Below are 23,458 nucleotides of genomic sequence, written 5' to 3'. Positions count from 1 at the left end.
AAGTAGCCAGTTTTGAGCTTGCTTAGTGTAGGGGTGGGTGAATCAGTCCATTTCTGGCCTGTGTCAGTTTTCCATGTGTTCATTCATAAGTCTGTTCTAGCCTGCTTGTACAATAATCCAATGCTTAAGTGTGCCAAATATGTATTTAAATACATATTTTATCTCAACGCATGCATTTCTAAACACCTTTTATCCCAAAGTGGGCATTTTACTGCAATCTTTAAGCCAATAAATCTGGCAAAATTCAGAGAAGAGTGATAATTATGTCAATGCACTTAATTGTTGGGGAGTTTGTTTGCTTAAAAATGCAGACAGGATGAATGTTCCCAGCCTTAGCTGAATGGCACAGTTACCAATTAGCCACAGTGCTAAATGCCAGCCTCCCTAATCTACCCATCTGTAGGGCTAACCAACAGTACTCTACTCACAGGTGGAGAAAAATGGGACAGCAGAAAACAGGGTCTTCACTGAAAGAAGGAAAATAAGGAGATGAGACAGAAGGAAGATGCAGGTGTCCAGCCAAAATAAAATCTCAAAGTAAAATGCTAAAGTGATTTCCAACTAAGCCGACATTTCAGGATTTAAGGAGGTTACTTAGTAAAAAGCCACAGTAAAGACCCCATAGGCATGCATACATCTACAGTGGTACCTTGGGTTAAGAACTTAATTCGTTCTGGAAGTCTGTTCTTAACCTGAAACTGTTCTTAACCTGAAGCACCACTTTAGCTAATGGGGCCTCCTGCTGCCGCTGCACCACGATTTCTATTCTCATCCTGAAGCAAAGTTCTTAACCCGAGGTACTATTTCTGGGTTAGCTGAGTCTGTAACCTGAGGTACCACTGTATCCAAGATTTACAGACCAGCTTCCACAAGGGTGCTTATTCTGTTTCCTCTAAAACTAGTTACACCAATGATTTTCAACCAGTGTGCCATGGTGTCTTGAATGATGGTCAGGGGTGCCGCGGGCAACACTGGCCTCTGTCCCTCCTTGTGTGGCTGGCTGTTGCAGCAGCCCTGGCTACAAGCTTCCCAAGCAAATGGTGCCTCTGGGAGGCAGCTCTCTTTGGGGCAGGGAGGGCAGCTCAGAGACCAGGGGAAGCAGCAGAGGCTGCCCAGAGGACTCCCATGGAGAGGGAAGAGGAGAGAAGGATGAGAAAACACTCCACAAGGGAGGGTGTTTGAAAAAGGGTGAGAGACTGCCAGCCCTGCAAGCAAGGAATGAGCTAACTGGGCTCCTGAGCCCCACAGGGGTGCCAGATAAAACGTGTAGTTGGTCAAGGAAGCCATGGATTCAAAAAGGTTGAAAACCTCCGAGTTACACTATCAGGAAATGAAACATCAACCCAATGAAAGAGTCCAGTGACCACTTACAGAGAGGGCTTATCCCATTTCTTTAGGGCATGACATATATACCTCAAATTCTTGGTACAAAAATCTTCCAGGGAAGAACAGATAAAATATGAGGAAACTAAGGCACATAATGTTTCCCCATAAACCATAATTTCACTCAATATGGTTTATAGAGCTAGAGCAAACTTGGATCCCTAAGTAGTACCATTTTGCTTAGCCAGGGACTGCAGGTGGGCTTTTCAGTGGAAAGGACTGGCCAGTAACAGTGGGGCAGCCCTGCTCACCTGCCTCCCAAATACTGAGCGTGACTGCTGGTTCCTGAAACAGAGAGGGGGGGAAAGCTCAGCACAGTTGAGGAGCCAATCCAATACTCCTACCACCACACTGTGCTGAGCTCCTTCACCTTGCAGCTCTCCCTCTCAGGAACTGGCAGCAACACTATGTTCAGGAGGTAGTGGAGCAATGTTGCTCTGCTTGCACAGCTCTCGCCACCTGCCACGAGGCTGAAAACTGCAGACTGTAGAACAATGGGATCCTGATCTCACCAACTATGCTACATGGAAAGCCACCTTTGAAACTGAAAATTAAAAAATCCTACAGGGAATCCTACAGTTCAAGGAGTGCTTAGTTCTGTTTTATATGCTACACTTTAATGTAAATGAGCTGGTGAGAAATAGTAAGACCTACAGCTCAATCCTACGCATGTTTAGCCAAAACATAAACCTTACTGAGTTGAATGGTAACTCCAACGCAAATGATTATAGGATTGCACTAAGGCATTTAGTGAATCAAAGCTTGCCCTTTGAAATCTTAGCTGCTTAATAAACGAGACCCATTCCAGCAAGACTCTAGGAAAATAAAATTTAAAAAATCCTTCCAGTAGCACCTTAGAGACCAACTGAGTTTGTTATTGGTATGAGCTTTTGTGTGCATGCACACTTCTTCAGATACATGCCTGAACTATTTGTTTTGACTACGGCAGACCAACACGGCTACCTACCTGTATCTAGGAAAAGAGTTGGCGAAGACCATGAATGGTAAATGTGTGCTAGTGGAAAACACTTCTGCATGTGTGACCTTAGGCACACAAATTTTCAGACTTTTCTATCTAGTGCAGCCCCTCCCACGCCCCTTAAAAATGCACCTTTGGGAGTTATGGAACAAAAGAGTTGTGAGAATCAACCACCTTGCCTCACAAAAGCAAAAGCACTTTTCAATAGCCCAAAGCCATCTCTGAAAACAACCAATGGCCTCTTGGTCACTTACCAGAGTTTATATCACGCCATGGAAGCATGCATTTCCTCCCTACCATTAATTCTTCTGTCTAAACTAGACTTGAGATATACTGCCACACACATTATGCACAGTCAATATTAATAGTAGTTAGGGTTGTGGTTTGAATTATGTGTCACAAGACCTATGAATTAGCAGTTCCACCTGGCTGCAGCAAAGGGGGGGAAAGGCAGCAGGCCATCTACAATTCCTTGGAGTAATTGCCAAAGCCCTTCCTTACACAGAACCAACTCCTTCAGTAGCCATCTCACCTGGCCAGACATTTAATGCAACTAAGAAATACTGCCAGAGTTTGTTCTCTATTTTTATCCCATCTCTTTTGCATAAAGTATATTACATTTTAAGCCAGCAGGCAGGGACTGTTTTCTTAACCTTGTACAGTGGTACCTCGGGTTAAGTACTTAATTCGTTCTGGAGGTCCGTTCTTAACCTGAAATGCAACTTTAGCTAATGGGGACCCCTGCTGCTGCCGTGCCGCCAGAGCCCAATTTCCTGTTCTCATCCTGAAGCAAAGTTCTTAACCTGAAGCACTATTTCTGGGTTAGCTGAGTGTGTAACTGGAAGCGTATGTAACCCGAGGTACCACTGTACAATATCCAGAAATCCTAGGAGTTTAGCAAATAATCTAACTGTCAAAATGACTGAACCAACTTCTAGAAAAGATTACCAAACATACAAGTAACCTTGTAATGCACTGTGTTGTAAAAGCTTTATACAAAGTGTATCATCCCAAGTGTGAAATGCACTCTTCTCCCACAAGGATCTGCAAAATCAGCACCTGCACTGTGGAAATTAAGCATTTTGCATGCCCATTTGACAGCCCATGCTGTGTACTTCAAAGTAAACTTCAACCGCAATACCCATAGAATAAGCTCTGCAAGCACCAAAACAATTGGTTGTAAACAACTATTTTGGGAAGTGAGCATACTCTGGGCTCCCTCTGAGACGATTTTGACCTGTTCTCTTTTGGTGGGGAGGAAGTCACCATGAGATCTTAAAACTGCTCATGGCAAATTAATGCCCAAGCACCTACAGCACAGCTTCGCGAGAAGACCTGCAAATAAATATGGGTGCCATCCAAAGCTAAGGTCTTTATTTTATTAATTTCAGCAAGAAACCATCTACCACTGAAGTCAGTGGTCCTTCAATTCACTGCTTTGGCTTGATTGTGCTCCAAGCATACTGCAGAGTAAGGCTCAAAACCCTCGCTTACGATCTTCTGAATACATTTAACATATGAAGTGTACTCAGCTGTAGACCTTAAATATTCAACTCTTCCTCTTTGAATAATCCCCTTGCCTGCCAAGGCTATGTGTCAGGTGTCAACTAGAGAAGGGATTGCAACAGCAGCATAGCTACTGTCCAACCTTACAACTTTTAATAATTCCAGGGCAACTCTAAATATAGAATGCAGTTCATGAAACTCAACTCCTTTCTTCACATATGTTTGAGAACTACTCTACAATTCAGCTACTTAGAGCAGAGCAGCTATGTGGAAGGCACACTGGAAAGAAGGATGTACACAACTTACCTATAAGGAGAACATTTGTATTCTCTGCTTCTAGCAAATCAATAATCTCTACTGCTTTTCTCAGACATCTCCTAGAACATGAATACAATGCTTTAGCACAACTGACAAACATCTCCCACTTCTGTACCCATTTTGGCTGATTCCAGACACAACAAACAGGCCCTATAGTTGATTTCTCTCACAACAATGGAACAGAATTAAACATTTTTTAAAAGAGGAATAAAGGGCATTTTTCTATTTTTCTAACATCCTAAAATGGGCCACAGACTTACATACCAGACTGGTATATCAGTACCCCTTATTTCCTACACTAAACCAATAACCTCATGTCCCCTGTTGAATTGGCCTGACTTAATCCTTAATCCGAGGGACGCGGGTGGCGCTGTGGGTAAAACCTCAGTGCCTAGGACTTGCTGATCGCATGGTCGGCGGTTTGAATCCCCATGGCGGGGTGAGCTCCCATCGTTCGGTCCCTGCTCCTGCCCACCTAGCAGTTCGAAAGCACCCTTAAGTGCAAGTAGATAAATAGGTACCGCTTTATAGCGGGAAGGTAAATGGCGTTTCCGTGTGCTACACTGGTGCTGGCTCGCCAGCTGCAGCTTCGTCACGCTAGCCACGTGACCCGGAAGTGTCTTCAGATGGCACCGACTCACAGCCTCTTGAGCGAGATGAGCACGCAACCCTCAAGTCAGACACGACTGGCCCGTACGGGCAGGGGTACCTTTACCTTTAATCCTCCTTTATAGCTTAGTGAAACAAGCTGTGTTCACAACAAATGCTACTTTTAACATTGATACAGTTATTTTAGCCAAACACTCCTGTATTATTTAGGTTTTATGTAAATTCTATCCAGATACGCTTTCCAAAAATAACAATTCTTTATATTTGATGTAGTTTTTTAAGATGTTAATAACATTTTGTTTGCTAATAGTAAACACATTAGTAACATTGTTAAAGATGATGCAGTGCATTTGGTGCATATGAGTTATCAAACCTTTTCATTAAGTTGGCTATTTTGTGGAATATAGTCTTGTTTTTCTTTGATAACAGGAAAAAAATTCTAACCTGTCTCCTTCAAAGGAAAGATTGGGTATAAATCCTTTCTTTGAGCACCCCTCACTCTTTCATTTGGGAAGCTCACATCACTTTGCTGCCCAATTCTAGCCTTGCTGATTCAGGCGATAATGATTTAGAGTTTCTCAGCTCTGCATCAATAATCAATACAGTATTTTAGATTTGTAATGCTAGTATTTTACAAGGTTTTTATGCTTTCTTTCCTGTACAGTAATAAGGAAATGTGTTATATGCCAGAAGACTCATCCTTGAAAACTAAAATTATGTGTTCTAATATGAAAGGGACCAACTCTGACCCTTGATGCTGCTGCAGAGGGAACTGAGGTGGAAAAATTGACTGTCAGACTCAGCATCTGCTACATGAATGGAACAAAATTGTCACATTAACTTAAATGGAAGGCCTTAATTATGATATGAAGTCCATAAAGCTATTGTGTTATTGTTTGATCTTATACAGGTGATTACATCTTGGAGCTAATTCAGATTAAGTTTGGCATTGCTAGCTTATTACGACATTAACTTTTTAAGATGCACTACAGTTGAAGCAGGGTTTCACCAACCTGACGATTTCTAGCCAATTTGTACTCTCCAATAATGAAAACCATTTCACATCAGTATCCCAGAAGTCTGTACTGTTATCTGTAAAAAGAAGAGAAATTGTTTTTAGTTATTTCTGGTGGCAACTCAAGTACTTTACATCAAAAGAACAGAAGATTTCAAAAGGCACAATGATATTTGAGATATGTATTGACTGTTGTGTTTGCACCCACTGGAAAAAACATGAAGCAGAGCAGTACGTCATCAGTACAATAGAGCAGCTCAAATGAATAAGTAGTAGAGCACTGGAACCAAATGTCCGACACTGAGAGCAAGTGGGAAGTTATCACAGAAACTCCTTGAACTCAAAGGGATAGGATTGAACAAGGAAAACAGAATGAAAAAACATATGGTAGTCAGTAGTATCAGAAGCAGAAGATACGTCTAGGGGTAGTGAAGTTAGACGTGGCTTTCTTTTGTAAAGTGCTATTTTGCTATGGCTTTTAGTGCTGTAGAACTGTTGATCTTTGGCTTTAGACATACTACATGAGTTCACACATTTGCAAACAGCTAATTCCTCTCAGCACTTCATGTATCAGAAAAGCAACATACAAGTTTAGTTACAAATTTCAAATGGAGACTTCAGCCAGTGGGGTGGTTACTGGAGAAAAAGCGTATTTTTTGCTTTAGCAAGTCTAGATAGGATATTCCTCCATAGTGCCCTCAATATATTTTCCACTTACCTATTAGAAACAGCTGTTTAAATCTGGTGTACGCAATTTGGATCTCTTGCAGAGACGGAAGACTACTTGACAGGACATCAACTTTCATGGCTTCATAAGGAGGGTTATCAAGTGTCTTATACATACTGAAAAACACATTAAAACTTATGATTTAAATGGCTTAATAGTGACTATTTTAAAATTAAAAAGCAAGGAAGTTTACAATCCAATTTCTTACATGTCAATATAAATGTCAGTTTTTCTAGGGTTCAGAGTATAAGATCAGCTATAGCATGAGTGGCAAAGACAGTCAACAAGAACACAGTTTTTATGCAATTACTTTGGTAAAAAACAACATGGTCTTCTTGACTAGTTTTTTTCACTCTATAATTGGGGTAAAGAACCTGTGGCCACCAGTAAGATATTGTGTTACAACTTCCATCACCCCTGACCATCAGTCATGCTGGCTGGGGCTGATGGGTGGTTGTACTCCAACAGCACCTGGAGGGCCCCACGTTACCTATTTCAGTTCTAGATAGGGGGAACAATGCTAGATTTACTTGAGCTCTTGGAGCCTTTGCTGTATCTCCCAGTTATATTGTTAAAACTGTACCTCTAATTTTCATAATGGCAGTGGTGTTTAACATGTTTATAATCTTCCTCTTCAAAGTTCCAGGGATGCTTATAGAACCAATGGTGAAGACAAAGTGATACATAGGCTTTGTTTGTTGATTTAGACCTGCTCCTATAGACAAGCCCTATAGCTACAGGCAGTTAGATGCACCCTGCTGTTTGGGAATTTCATCATTATGCTTTGGGTTAGCAATTGGTTTTTTGGTCCAGGATGCATAAAAGAATGTATAAACAACATTAACAACCATCTATGGCAAACAATCACTTGCATTGCATACGTCAGTCAACATTAGGAGAAAAAAACCTGCAGTTCACATCACCCTTGTGGTAATAGCACAATGGACATAGTCATAGGCAAATGTTTGTAACATGCATATAAAGTAGGAGTGAAATAAAGCCTGATGAGAAGATCCTCACAGACACTTAAAAATGGAAGAAGCTACTACTGACTCCTCTAAGAAGATTTTCTGTGTTTGCAGAGCGTTGTCATCTTGTGCTTTGGGCAGAGTAGACATCTTGAGGAGAGCAGCACCATTGTGGCAAGACCAACACCAAATCTGCAACACACGTTTATTCTCATCAGTAAATATTACCCAAGGGGCATTCATTTTGATATAAAGTAAGTGCATCATACAACAGTATGTCACGAGTGAATATTAGATCACTACAGCATTTCTGCATTACATTTAGTTTTCTTAAGGACTACCAATAATAAGCTGCAATCATTTTTAAACATCACGAGTTAGGTTAGATGATCATACGATAACCTCTAGCTCACGTGCTTTCTGCCTACTCATTTTCGTGTTTGTACAAGACATAGGTTGAATCAGTCTCCAAGTCTGGTTTGAGGGAAGCCACTTTTTTTACATCTCCCAAGTGGGAGTGCGCAAAGCCCGAGGCTCCACTTCCAGTTCTCCAAACCATGGAAGATTCTCCGACTTCATTCACAGAATGTATAGAAATTTCATTCTGAATTCTGTGGTGCCAACATTTATCCTTATTTGAATAGATAGAAATTAACATCACACAAAATTACATGACCCAATGTTCAGGAGTACAAAACTGTCTCCTTTCTTGCTCAGCTTCTGTTCTTAAACTGCACTCATTTGATATATTACTCAGATTCTTCAGCTGTGCCACAACAAGTCCTAAACACGCCCTGTGTAAAGTTCACTTCATTCCCATACATGTCTTCCATAAATTCTTGACTACAAATATACTCACTGGAATTCCTCTTCCTTCATATTCCAAAAGGTCCTCTTCAGAGACAGACATGGGAACAACGAAGTATGCTGGCAACCTGAAAACATTAATTAAAAGTCAACAGCAATTTGCACTTATGATGTGGAACACCACAGGAACTGTACAGTTTTTTAAAAGTTCTCAAAATAAGAACCAGAGGCAAACAATATTTGGAGGGCACCATGTTGCACACCTCACTATAGAGTTTGTATCCAGAGACAAGCTATCTAATGGCTCTCCCCATTCCTCCAGGGGATACACTCCCTGTATGTATGTCATCCTTTAAAACAACATGCTCCAGCTTGCTTCCTAGGTTTCTAGCATTAGAATATAAACATTTATACACTTTCTCTCCCCAAATGTCATCTGCACTTACTTTTGGAACTTTGGTTTATATAAATTGCTATCACCTCTGCACCTCCAATGCCTACTGCAACCCCTCCCCCTATTGGACCAATGTTCTCATCCCCTAGATTTAGGTTGAACCTGATGCTCCTCAACTCCTTTTGGCTTTCCCTCATGAATCAGTTTACAAGCTTTTCTGACACCTTTATTATTTTAGGTACCAACCAATCTGGTTCCATTCTGACTCAAGTGGATTATCAGCCCTATTGTGCAGGTCTAGCTTGTCCAAAATATCCCTCAGTCCAAACACTTCCTACAAACACTACAGTCATACCTCATGTTACATTTGCTTCATGATACGTTTTTTCAGGTTGTGTCCCGCAGCGACCCAGAAGTACCAGAAAGGGTTACTTCCGGGTTTCACCGCTCGCGCATGCGCAGACACGTAAAATTATGTCATGCGCATGCGCAGAAGAAGCAAATCGCAACCCGCGTGTACGCAGACGCGCTGCTGCGGTTTGCGTTCTATCCCGTGTTGCGAATGGGCCTCCGGAACAGATCCCGTTCGCAACCAGAGGTACCACTGTATTGGCTAATCCACACATTGAGGGCACTTAGCTGTGTTTGTTTTGCTAGCCCTGTGTATGGAATAAGTAGCATTTTTTTAAAAAAAAGGTATCTTGCAGGTTCTAGCTTTCAAGCTCCTACCTAGGAGCCTGAGTTTTGCTTCTAGGACTGCCTAACTGCATTGCTAACTATTCGCATAAGGCATGATGGTTAACAGCAACAACCGGGGGAAAGAAAGACATAACATCTTACAAGGACAGGAAGAAACACCACAGACAGAATAATTGCCACACACAGGAAGAACAAGGATATAGTTTGAGTTCCTCACTTGTAGTTTTATAAATCATTTAATGTGTCAACACAAATAGAAATTATTAATATTGCAATTGTTGTGTAAGGATTATTACGACGAATGTAATGGAAATTAAGATTTTGGAACGCAGGAATAAAGCAAATAATCAAGCTGTCAATTCTAGCACGTGGGGGGCCATCTTATCTAAATTATATAATTCAGTATTTGAACTACTGGTATTAATGATTGTATTATAAATTGGTATTGTTATAATGAGGCTATTAATGGATTGCAATTGAAAACTAATAAAAATTACCATAAAAAAGGAAATATATATTTATGGGAACCTCTGTTTGAATAACCTAATCATTGTTAACAACTGCAAACATCTTAAGAGAATAAATTCCCAAAGATTGCTATTCAAATTAATCTGTTCACAGCTTTAGAGAACAGATATAAAAGAAATCAGTTTACATTTGTTAATTTGTTCAACAGCAATAGTATGTGAGCTATACTTACTTTTTAGAAACTTTGTAGTCTTCATTGGAACTCACTGCTTTGAATTTCAGGTTTCCTTTGGTTCGTTCCAGTTCCTGACGCCAGTCGTTAATAGAATCAAACATCACTGTCTGATTCTTTTTTTCTGTCAAAATATAATTTGTTAGTTCTAACCAATCTAACAAAAGAACATACATTTGGGGTGTTTTTAGCAAGAAACTAGAAAGTTTAGCTACAGGACTGGCTGAATTTAGTTTTGTGATTTAAATGTAGAAATTAGCATTTCAACATATTTACACAAAGCTATTGATTTGACCTAGAGACTACACCCATAACCCAAAGTGAGAAACTCACAAAAACTTGGCAGTTTAAAGTGAAATTGCTGTTTCTACATGCTCAACCCTTTTCCCTCTTTGAATTGCTTTCAATGTCCTCAAACTGCTTTTTGAACTCAGGTCAGCTTCAAGAATAGCTTGGAGTGCCACAAAAGAGGCATCCTAAAAAGGAAACTGCCAAAAATTCAGGTGCAAATGTGCCCACTTGCAACATGGTCTGTACAAGCATCAGTACTCCTTCATAACCTAACATTTTCAGGAATGCAAGTTTAAAAATGAAGAGTTTTAAGCCCATACAGAATATGCTATTCAAAGCAGTAGTCTCAATTCATACCAATACATCCACAATACAGATTTTTCCACATACTGGTAAATCTAATTAGGTGGTTATAAACTTTTGATGAATTTCCATAAAAAGCAGTGGAAGTACAAAATACAGTGTCAAACAATTCTAAGTGCAGCTGTAAGTACATCACAATGCCAGTCATGAGAAATAATCAAGCACACTTTAAAAAAAATAATAATCATTTTTTCGATATAAACATCAACCGCAAAAGATACATACAACAAAAACCATCGAGTGAACAAAAATGGAGTGAAAAGTTAGGGGTACAGATAACAAATGAAATATGGGAGTCAAGTATAAGAAACAGAAATAGCCACTATGGATCTAAGACTAAGACTTATTCAACAGAAAATATTCAAAGTCCACTGGACTCCAGCAAAACTATTCCAGAAGAAATTAAGTGCAGACAACTGCTGGAGATGTGGGAGTAAAAATGCGAACTTAGTACATATGTTGATTAACTGCCCAATGATAAGATCATTTTGGTGCGAGGTGAGGATATTTATAGCAAGAGTAATATAAAGAAATTGTTATTTAGGGAAATTGAATTTAATAAATTATATTCTGGAAATGCGCGAGATTTCAAGGGGTCAAAAAAAATGGATGTACTGTGCTATATTAGAAGCAAAAAAAACTTGTTTAGATGAATTGGAAGAGCCGCAAAAAGATTCCATTGAGCACATGGATTGATAATATGGACAGATTAGCTACATATGAACGAATTGCATGTCGACGTAAAACAAGAATGGATAAATATGTATAAACCTGGAATGAATAATCCAGCACACATTTAAAAATTGCATTACAGCAAGTCAGTCTAGCCATAAGAATTATATGCAAACACATGTCTATTGGATGTCAGACACTAGTATAACAGCAGTCTGGGAAGTGACTGCATACCTATCTCATTGTTTCACATCCAACCTTTTTCCTGCACCCAAACAATCCCAATGTTGGAAAGAGCATATATAGTATCATTCATGAAGTGCAAGGCGTTTAGTTTGCCATAAACACACCAATGAGGGAGCTGCTTTGCCTTCGAACAGTGGGACACTAGTAATGTTAATGAAGACCAATCATAGGGACACTCAAATCATGCAGGAAATATTTCTTCGAAAAGGGAGAAGCTGCCCTTAGAATACCAACCAATTAAAAAAAACTCTCCTTCCTTCTTCTCATTCACAATGTTTCTACAGACAGGAAGTATATACCAAGAAGCCCACTGGATTAAAATATTTCTAGGGCTTAACCAAAATGGGGAAGGGGAAGCATTTAACAGGAAGCTGCACACCACCATAAATAACTTTGTTTTGTCATTTTGGGAGTGGTTTGAAAAACAGGCCAAGATATTCACGTATTCATAGCAAGGGTGGGAAGCACTGCCCTTTCTGCTTCAACTTTGTGACAATATCATGGAATCCACTCTGGCTAGGATTCCACCAGAGTTACAGCTTAAGAAATACAAAATGTTTTAAAGGTACATTAAAGTAGGTATGGGGTATGTTTTCAATTCCAAGATATTCACACTTCAGTCTTGGAAAATAACTGTGGGCAAAGACTTAACATGGTGCCAAGTTATCACATAGGCAAAATAATCTTTTGGAATAGTTTTCACTTGTGTTGCAGCTACATACAACTTAGGGAGTGCTTACTGTGCGCTGGTACAGAGTACTGTATGGATGCCCTAGTACCTTCCTGGATTTTACCTAAAGCTGTTTGGATATGAAACTGAAGATCTTTGTTGCAGTTTATCTATAGCGCCTGGTTAGTTTCACCTCAATACAGTGAAGTAACACTGCTTCTACCTCTTGATTAAAACAGACACACACACTCTACATTTATATCATTTCAGCAGCTAGAAGTAGCAGAAAGGTTTTTCCCAGTTATTCTCAGGCTAAACACAGCTGCTTTTAGTTTTAGTTTTATTTACCAGATAAAGAATCCAAGCATACAGAAATGAAGCCTGTTGATTTCCTTCTCATAAGTTCAAAATACTTGGACAAAAATTCAGACATGCAGCCTTCCTAGCAAATCCCTTATTTCAGCAAGAGAGAGAATTCAGCACAAAGTGTTGAAGAGACTTATACAGACATCCACTGAAGTTCCTCTCTTTGATTCCATACAGATGGGCATCTTATCACATCTCATGATTCACAGTAAAATAGCTTACTACCTAGATAACCAAGCTACTGCCATTGAAATGAATGGGAAATGAAACCACCAAACACCTAAACAAATTTTGTAAGGAAAATAATTTGACATTTGCCAGTATCATAAATTCCACTTCTGCATGAGTAGTTATACCACCTGAAGAACAAACTTGCTTCAACAGATAATCCCCAATTATACTGAGAACCAAACCAAGTAGATATATGCTTACCTGCTTTACTTGGTACAGCTGTTGCATAAGAGAACAGAAATAAGCGTTTAAATAGCTTAGGAGTCTGTGTTTGATGAACTATGCCACTGACGATCTAAGAAAGGATCAACAAATCAACACATTTATAAACCAGAACAAGGATTAGCCAGAAAGGAAGTCTAGTCACTTACCAAGAAGCTCCATCCTTGTTTGGGGCAAATGAGGCATGCAGAAAAGAATGAGTTAAACCCTGCTACTACTCAGGAAGGCAAGGAACATGCTACTAGCTCTCACCTTTCTGCCATTGAAGCAAAGGAAGCGCCCAGAAAGGAATGGAGTGTGTTTAAGGTACGCTGATCCTAGGAAGGGAGAACAGACTGGCTGGTTTGTCAGATCAAGGCGAGGGCAGAACATGCTGAAGCAACCATCTGACAAAGGATACCACTTTGGAAGGTGAAAAAATAGTGAAGAAATGGGAGTGAAGGATACCAAGAGGGAAGCTGAGTATGAGAGTAACTGCATATGTTTTATGTATTTTCTTAGGGTCTAGCTTATGCCTAGTCCCGAGCTGATGAAAGCACAAATTAACCTTCAAGATTAAAATTGGTCTGTGCCCAGGGTGACCCTATTCTTATGGAAAATGTTTAGATAGCTTTTTACTGACAAGGCTCCCAGTTTGGGGAACCTGCAGACTGTATATATCACAACTAGATTAACCATCTATTTAGGCTTGAAATTAATACTTAAGGTTAAAATGCTGAGCTCTAAGTGGTTGAAAAGAAACTCTGTTGGGTGAAGGCAAAAAAACAAACTGGGGATAAGCTTAAAGAACAGGCTATAGCACAAAGGGCTAGGGACCCTCCAGCCCCCAAGTCAGACTTGACCAAGACTCCCCATTTTGCCCACCAGAGCATTTCCCCCCAAACCACATTGATCTGCCCTACACCTGACCTCATATGAAACATTAGGTGTGGTGCAGGTAGAGATGTGTCCAGTACAACGGCATGAAAGCAAAACGTTAACCACCCCATGCATCAGCTGGTGGCAAGGAACTTCAATCCTCCTTGGCTTGACTATGCATGCAAACTCCCCATGGCCAACTTGCTTGCATAGCTAATGCCTGCAGAAAGCAGGCTAGAACTCAGGGTGGTTAATCCTGCTTAGTTACTACCTCCCCCTACCTCCATGGGCCAATGTTGACAGTTGAGTGGAACCACCCACTTGTCAATCGCCCTACGTCATTATGACAATGACTGACAGGAGGGCGTGAGAGATTTTAAAAAGGGCAAGTCACATGTTCTTCACATTCCTGGATAATAAGAAGTCTGAACCCATTCTTTTCTAGATGTATCCTTTGTTCCAAACAGAGAAAAGTTAAATGTTCAAGACTCCCACACATTTTCAAGCTATAATAAGGTCACTTTTTAAACTTAAAGGCAGTGCAGTCTAAACCCTTATAGTATTGCAATGCTCTCCATACACCCATGAGTATGGACAACTCCCTGTAGGAGACCAACTCCATAAAGAATGGACCAAATGTAGAACTATATGATGCGACATAGGCAGAAGCTATATTATCTTGGATGGGTGAACAGATGAAGCCAATACCAATTTGTGTGTCATTACCAAGTATATACACTTCTGCAATGTTCAGAACTAGATGTAAAAAGGACTTAAGTAATTCTAGCTTCTGCACTCAATGTATAAACGGAGCCACAGCCAAACTATGGCCTCGCCATTGAGGTAGTGCTGCATGCATGAACACGAACTCCTCTCCATTCTATTTCCTGGTTTGCCAGAAGGCCATCCAAATCAAGCAAGCTATGTTCACCATGAACCAGGAGCTGGGGAGAAGGAACTGGATCAAGCCTGAGGCTCTTTATCCCGACATCTGAACAACGGCTATGGTGTGATGTCAAAGCAGTTCAGACAAACCGAAGGAAAGAAGCTTCACTATTATGTAGACTGCACTTTTAATGCTACTGGGAACTGTACATATTATAATAGATATAACTGGTCACCTGAGGGCTTTTGTGTGAATACAGAACATGCAAACACCACATGCCATTTTCCTGTGATTTCCAAATCCTCAGTGGCAATTCTGAAGTTTTTAAATTTTAAAGAGTGATTAATTTGGGGTGCTCCCGCTTTCTCTAAATGTGTCAATTTTTCATTCAAATACATGAAAAAAGCTTACTGCTGCCGTTAGAAACAAGACTTCCCGTATGTTCACACAGTATCTGTCTGTGTGTGATGAATGTATCAATGCTGGATAAAAGCACTAGCTGAGTATTCCTTTTACTGTTTTTTCTTTATATTTACATATTTCTTTTAACAGTACTATTTTAATACTGTATTTCTATTCATAATAGTTGAACGTGAAAAGTTCTCTCTGTGCTCCTTTTCCCAATTCTCCTGTGCCACTGGAAAACAAGCCAGAATCTGGCTTGTTCCAACATCTGAACCCAGATTCATGCTTCTCTTTATTACAAACAATCTACAAGCAGTAAACAAAGAATAAACCTTGGGTTCTGCTCATTGTTTGAAAACCACGAACTCAGGTTTCAAATGTCATGACAACTCTGACTTGCTTCCAGGTTTCATGAAAGCAACAGGAGATAAATTTTCAGAAGGGTGTAGCAAGATGCTGCACATCCTCATTAAAACTTTGTAAATGCCCGACAGAAAAAGCTTAGTCACTCTATTCATGAAAGTTTTGTCACAGCTACTCCCAAATGTTTGTGTTCTAAAGAAAGGGAATTGAGGCTACATTTACCCGTTTTACTTCTTCCTCCTTGGTGTATCGCAAGCAGAAGTGAAACACTCTGAGATCTTTGCAGTAGATTATCATCGTCTCTGGGTATTTTCTCAGTTGACCATTCAGGGGTTTCTTTCTCTCATCATAAACTTTAAGAGGGGAAAATAGTTTTAACATTTCTCCATGCAGTGAGTTAGAACAGGGAACAAGGAAATCTACCCCTTCTCTATCATGAACAATTCTATCAATAATTTTAGATTAGTGACCATGACGGGAGCTGAAAAGTAACACACATTCATCCTGATATAAGGAATGGAAAACTATCTGGCCAGCAAGGCTATTTGAGAGTTGAATATGTTGGAATACATGCTTCATAGCAAGTGATCTTGACACATTATATAAGATTTACAAATTAAAACTCAAACAAGTGGCACCAAAACTGAACTTTAGATTAGGATCACCAAATGAAATAAGTTGTTTAGTTGACACCAAATAGCCACAAGAAGTTGTCAGCCTACCTCCATAAAGCTGGTCTACACACTGAAGAGTGATGTCATTTTCCCCAATGATTTTATTATAAAATTCTAGTTCCTGAAAAAAGAAAAAGGTTTTTTGTGTTCCTTAACAGACACTAGTCTTTTCATTTACTCTGTATTGCAAGTATAAGGTACGTTCATAATAACAGGACTGGAAGACTAGGGTACACTCTCAACCATGAAGCTCAGTGTGTGACCTTGAGGCAGTCACTATCACTCAATCTAATCAATTCACTTGTGGCTACGAGTTTTGAAGTTTCTGTTTCCTATTTCCAAAGCCTCAGTCTTCCAAGAGCGCCAACAAACATCCATTACTCTCCACTGATGCCTAAAAATGCCCAATTTTAATGTCACATCCCTGTCAATGTGCAATCTAATCTTACCTAAAAACAAAGCAGAGACTGCTTTGACATCGCTACAGATTTGAAGCTGTGGATAATTTAATTGTTCACCAGCAACTTGCCCATCCTAAAAGAACTAGATACACATTTAATATTTGAAGACAATTGTTAAGCCTCATTTTTACCTCCAGTATTCTAAAAGCTACATGTTTAAGGGAAACCTCTACCTTAAGACTCCAACCTAAATGGGCCAGAGTGGTGTTTTGCAAAATATTTAAATATAGCATACAGAGCCAGGCAGGCAGTCATCCCTGGCCACTGCTGGATGAAGGAAAATATCTAACCCCCACCCTCATTTCAGGTCTCTCTAATTCTGAGGTATTGTTTGGGCCTTTCTGGAGAACAACCTTTGCTAGGAGAAAGACAGGGAGTATTACTCTTGCTCCTCTCGGACATCTCAGTGGCTTTCAATATCAGCCACTACAGTATCCTCCTGGACTTCCTTGCAAGATTCAGGGCACCATTTTTAGTGGTTCTGCTTACTGGAAAGTAGGCTTGAGAAGGTGGTACTGGGAGACTGTTCCTTCTCAAGCAAGTTATTCTGTAGGATTCCTTGGGATTCAATATCCCCCCCCCCCCCCGTGGTATTTGGCATTTACACTAAACTGCTGGCAGAGGTTGTCAGGTGATATCAGAGTAAGTCAACATATTCCAATTACAGCATGCTCCATTTCTCGTTTTCAGCAAACCAAGCTAAAGTCCATGAACCTGTGCCTGCAATCAGTGACTGACAGAGTGAGAATGCTTAAACTGTTTTACATGGATTATGAATTTATTTTTATTTTTTTAGGTGAGGAAGCAGCTCAACAGACTATGGATACAACTCATTCTGGATCTGATCACCCTTCCTTATTAGGTCAGATTTGTCTTGGGGCATTGCTAAAATCAATTTTATTCCTGGATTCACAGGTTGCAGCTGTAGCCCAGAGTGTCCTTATCAGTTCAACTAGTACATCAACTACTGGAAACTAGAGATCTCGCTACTATCATTCTTGCTTCAACAGTTTCTAGACTGGACTCTAAATGCACTCTGTGGCAGCCTGCCACCATATAATGAAGAGGATACACTCACAAGATAGCTTAAGGTTAACTTAGATTCCTTACATCATCCTCCAAAGCAGGTTCTTCACCAAGGAATGAAATCTTGAAATTCGTGCATATAAGTTTCCCATAGGTGCCACGGTTTGATCCATCATCTTGTGTGTACTTCAAAACCATATTTGCCTCGCAAAGCAGCAGTTCACCTGATGGAAATCAACATGCTTCTTAGCACAGTGTAGTGAACTACTCAGGTTCTTTAATGCAAAGCTTCTCTAACAAATTACAAATGAAGTTGTCACATGTAACTTCACTGCAGGAAAGAGTACTTGAATTACAGATGCAAAATATTTAAATCAACGACTGCTGTTGAGTATTATTGGTCTAAATTACAGAGCCCCTAGTGTTCATTAAATCCACTTTCAATATTTTAAGTACGCTCTGTATTACATGGCTAGTTACCTACACTGCATAAATAGAAGGAAGGATGCTAAAGCCCATTAACACAGGCATCCTCAAACTCAGTCCTCCAGATGTTTGGGGACTACAATTCCTATCATCCCTGACCACTGGTCCTGTTAGCTAGGGATGATGGAAGTTGTAGTCCCAAAACATCTGTAGGGCCAGGTTTGGGGTGCCTGCATTAACACCTGGAGCCTTTAAAACAAGCTTGTTCTACATATAGCCATTTCCACTACCTTCCTATTCTCATTTACCTGTAGCCCTCCAGATATTAATTGATTTCAATTATCCCTGACCACTGAGAGTTGTAGTCCTATAACATCTGGAGGCCCACAAGTTACCCATATCTACAGTTAGCTGAATGGCAAAGCAGAGTCTTCAACTTCCTTCACGTTTGGGACCCGCCTTTCCACAAAACCTTTTACCCACAAGGGTGGCCAAATGCCAGAAAATAGGGTTTCTACACCTAATATCTCCATACAGGGCAATATTGGCAGATGCAGTTCACCATACAGGAACAAGACAGTAGTCTTCATTCTATACATCTTTTAGAGATAAAGTTGCTATTCCTTCTCCCCACCCTTGCTTACTTTCTCCAAAAATATCAAAGAAAGTAGCAACTGTGCTCAGATGCTGCAATCAATTCCTATAGCAGCCATGTGGGGGTTCTTTTTGACAATGCATTAATGTGGTGACCATGTGCAATAACCTTCCAGCACACACAAGGCCTCCACATTCCCTCACACCTTTTTCTCTCTTCCGAAGTCGGAAGGGAATAATCACAACCTTGAGAAATACTTGGAGATGAGGAAGTGAGAAGCGTGTCACACTCTTTGCTTGTTGAACTATGAACTTTTCCAGGCTGAGAGCAGGACCACACCTGCCCATCTCAGCCTTGAAAAGTATAGAGAGAGGAGTGAAAGTGCACAGTGTGTTGCTCCTCCCCACTTTCTTTCTCAGTTCTCTGAGCATTGGCTGCTCAGGTGCTTGATTCAGTTCACTTCAAGCAGGAAGAAGGAAAAGCACCTTGTAAAAATACTGAAGACAACAGAAAAAGGTAAGTGGGAGTAGCAGCCAGACCCAATGCAAGGAGGAAGTGGGGAGGAGAGTGAAGCAACCCAAGAGAGAAAAATGAAAGGGTGGATCGTATCTGCATTTTCTCAGATTGTGTGCCCCTCTTCAGCCGAGTTTCTGCTCTCTATGGCTGTTCTCTCTCTCTCTCTCTCTCTCTCTCTCTCTCTCTCTCTCTCTCTCTCGGTTTGTATCTTGCCAAAGAGAGACTTTGCCTTAAACAAGAATGTTTGGTAACAGCCATGTCTACCATGGCAGTCATTTTATGATGGCGCCCAAGGCGCTTTCGCACAATTCCAAATATGTCCATGGGTCCAAAGACAGTGGCAGCCTCTGTTGTAGACTACCAACCATTCTGCAAAGCTTCCAGACTGTTCTTTCTTGGCAACAGTTTGCATTGGCACAGGAGTTTACTCAGCCACAAAGCTTTAAACTTTCCCAGCCCTGACATCATCAAAGGCTCACAGCTCCTCTTAGTAGCAAAGTAAACATCGAGCCAGTCTTCCTCATCCCTTAAAAAAGAAAGGTGTTTGAGAGAGACAGTACTGCTGTGAACCTAATAGTTACTGTCAACTTTCACCATCTGCAACAGAAATTGTGGAGGCATTCTACAAAATAAAAATGCAGTTGGACAAATCTTGACACATGTCCATTATCTCAGGTCTTCTAGGCAGGTCATGCGTATAACATTGATAAGATTCTACAGCATTGTCTATATGTTACCTGGCAACAAATTTGGCTCTACTTCCCTTCCTGTGGCTTCCCTCACATATACCTCCTAGAAGAAAAGACATTGCATTAGTCCAAATCAGAAGTAAAAAGCTCTGTTTCAAATGCTTTCCAACATGTATTGCTTTAGGATGGTTCAAAGTAACATATTGTTTGGCAAATAAAGTTATACTGTAACTAGAGATTGGCCAAGCAAGCAGCTAGTCCAGCAAAGGGTTCATACACAAACACAGGAAAGCAACTGTGTAAGTTGCTATTATAAGGTAAGAAAACCATTATTCTCTTGTTGATTGCCACTTAAACTATGCAGGAATTTGAGTTCCTATTTTACCACACAAGTAGCTGTTTAGGTTTTGTTGGGATATTCTAACTGAAACTGAAACTCTGGCCATCTATTATTAGCTGAAAGACAACTTGAATGTCTGCCCCCATTTGGTTCCAAGGCTGTAGAATTAAACACAACACACTGTCTTCCTGCCCCTATCCTAAGTTACACAAGCCACTCAAAAAGGAAAACCATTACCACATTGCCAATTCCCAACGCCTGGTCACACCTGCCATCTATAGAAATGTTGTACATTGAGGGCTCAAATACATTGCTATTCATAATTAACAGTATCTTTACTTTTCTGGTTCAAACAGCAAAATATGTTGTGTTAAGTTTGTATCAATATATACATGTAACTGTTAATTTAGGATTTGCATCAACTAGCCATCATTTTCTATTATCCTAATGGCTTTTAAAAAAAACTTAGCACTTTAATTATTCTGCCCTTTACTTCTCCAGGTGTGAAAGCACTTCTCTGTGCTTTCTCCTCCACTGGGAAAAAACCAATCCTTTCACATTAGTTACATCATGGACCACTATTCCCAGCTGCTGCTTCACCAGTAACAAATAAGCCAGGAGTGCCCAGATCCTGTTTCACAACCTGTTTCAGCTGGGAGAATATCACAGTCCATGTTTGTTGCATAAACAAACTAGTGCCAAGATAAAAAATTTACCATTAACACTCAACAATGTTCTTTACTTCCTAGCAAGTAAGGCAAATGTCAAGAACATAGCAGCTCCAGTATTTTTTTTTTTTGTAACACAACTTTTATTCATTTTCACATTTGAACTGTTTGACATGGTTGCATTTTTTACATTAGTGCTTATGGCATGCAACGATTACATAAATTTATTAAAAAATAAAACACTCACACACAACTTTGTTAATATATTCAGAAATGTTCATCTAAGTATACATATACCAAAATTTGTAGAGTTATGACAGATATTAAATGTATAGTAGCGTTTATTGCTTAGATTGCTGACCATAAGTGAATGTATTTTGTATCAACAACAATTAGAAATTATAGGAAGCGGGAGAAGGAAAAAATTAAAATATGTACCGTATTTTTCGCACCATAGGACGCACTTTTTCCCCTCCAAAAATGAAGGGGAAATGTGTGTGCGTCCTATGGTGCGAATGCAGGCTTTCGCTGAAGCCTGGAGAGTGAGAGGGGTCGGTGCGCACCGACCCCTCACGCTCTCCAGGCTTCGCGGACCTCTTCGCAAGGAGCGGGACCACTCCGGCTCCTTGCGGAGAGTTGCCAGCATGCCGAAGCCTGCGCGCGCTGAGCTCAGCGCGCCCAGGCTTCGCGGACCTCTCCGCAAGGAGCCGGAGCGCTCCGGCTCCTTGTGGACAGTTGCCAGCATGGCGAAGCCTGCGCGCGCTGAGCTCAGCGCGCCCAGGCTTCGCGGACCTCTCCACAAGCAGCGGGAGTGCTCCCACGGCTTGCAGAGAGCTGCCTGTTTGCGGGCTGGGGTCGGGGGAAGCTCGAGCTTCCCCCGCCCCAGCCCCGCGCCTGGGGGGGGGGAAATAATTTTTCCCCCTTTATTTCCCCCCCAAAAAATGGGTGCGCCCTATGGTCCGGTGCGCCCTATGGTGCGAAAAATACGGTACTTCATGAATGCCAGGCTGTGCTGCAAGCTATGGGCACTGTTCTACCATATTGTGTGTATTATCAATAAAGTCACATCAGACTACATAAAATTTCATAGAATCTTAGAGTTGGAAGGGACTCCAAACCCCTGCAATGCAAAAATCTCAGCTAAAGCATCCATGACAGATGGCCATCCAACCTCCGTTTATAACCTGTTTAAAAACCTCCAAGGTTTGGCCTCTTACTACTTTTTAATTTGTTTCACTTTTTTCAATAATGCCATTTGCCAAATTGCATTGTAGCATTGGCCCATAGTTGATTGTAATGATTTCCGTGTCCTGGCAATAGTTATTCTTGCAGCAGTTAATAGATGTGCAATACAAATATTATGACTAAATACCGGAAGCTTTCCCTAACTATTGGAATTTATAATCTTTTCGAGAAAGTTTCCTGAAGTTGTTGGGTATGAAAGAAGATTACTTTCGTTTTTAATATCGCCAGCAAAAAGGACACCTGCATTCCCAATTGCTTCCTTAAAGGAAGCAAATAATCTAATACATAATCTAAAATTTCAGAGGGTTTTAAGTTAGTTCAGCTAATATACTGCCTCAGTATTAGTTGCTTAGGCAAAAAGAGGGGAAAACACAATGAGCTAAGGCCACTGACTTAATGACCTACTTGTGCCTCTACCAAAAGTACTTGGCTGGCTTCACTATCGGAAACATGATGCATGATAACATTGGTCCAAGCTGGACTCATGTCCTTATTGCTAGTGGCAATCCATTATAATGTGACCCATTTCTAGTATCTTACCTAAAAGTGAAGGTAAATATTGATTTTCCACCAGCATTTCACCTTGTTTTACTAAGATGAAAACTACCTTGATAGTTTTTAAGATACTGGAAAAAAGCCAACATTAACATCAGTCTACTGTTGAACCTAAAACAGTAGACTGATGTGGAAAATCTTATTTCCTTCTTGGCCAAATGCAAGCAAATGTAGAGCAAATGTAGGCTGCGCAGCTATCACAGAAGACAGAACAGCAAGAGGGATTGCTGCTTTCACTGGGCAGCAATCCCTCTTGCTATTCTGGCTTCTGAGATTCAGAATATTTTCTTGTTTTCCTCCTCCAAAAACTAGGTGCGTCTTATGGTCTGGTGCGTCTAATAGAGCGAAAAATATGGTAAATGTTAAAGTAATCCCAGCTAAGTAAGCTCTGGGAGCAAAAAGTTGTGTAGGGTCAGCTAGAGTATTATTTCATGTTTGAAGAGCTGTAGCTGTACCAGAAAAGTATAGCTAGAAGTTTACTAGTGTCAATTTATGCATGTCATGTTAAAGCATATACTGTATAGAAACTAGTAAGATTAGAGGCAAGGACTTGAGTAATATAACTGAACAGCCTAAGCTCAAGAA

General features: G+C 40.4%; 1 protein-coding gene across 1 annotated transcript in view; it reads right to left on the bottom strand.

The window, feature by feature from the left end:
• MTMR12 (myotubularin related protein 12) overlaps positions 1-23,458 on the bottom strand; it is a 42,520-nt gene that overhangs the window by 6,000 nt on the left and 13,062 nt on the right. Inside the window, exons 2-12 of the mRNA XM_081929661.1 lie at positions 20,114-20,168; positions 17,924-18,063; positions 16,401-16,473; positions 15,901-16,031; positions 13,146-13,239; positions 10,106-10,229; positions 8,365-8,440; positions 7,591-7,697; positions 6,529-6,653; positions 5,809-5,887; positions 4,175-4,245 (exon numbers count right to left, since the gene is read on the bottom strand). Coding sequence (XP_081785787.1) covers positions 4,175-4,245; positions 5,809-5,887; positions 6,529-6,653; positions 7,591-7,697; positions 8,365-8,440; positions 10,106-10,229; positions 13,146-13,239; positions 15,901-16,031; positions 16,401-16,473; positions 17,924-18,063; positions 20,114-20,168 — 1,075 coding nt within the window. The remainder of the gene's footprint in view (positions 1-4,174; positions 4,246-5,808; positions 5,888-6,528; positions 6,654-7,590; positions 7,698-8,364; positions 8,441-10,105; positions 10,230-13,145; positions 13,240-15,900; positions 16,032-16,400; positions 16,474-17,923; positions 18,064-20,113; positions 20,169-23,458) is intronic.

Source organism: Podarcis melisellensis (genome assembly GCF_964234715.1).
Source record: "Podarcis melisellensis genome assembly, chromosome: 11".
Taxonomy (NCBI): Eukaryota; Metazoa; Chordata; class Lepidosauria; order Squamata; family Lacertidae; genus Podarcis; species Podarcis melisellensis.
The sequence above is the reverse complement of the archived record's forward strand: the minus strand, read 5'-3'. Positions and strand labels throughout refer to the sequence as shown.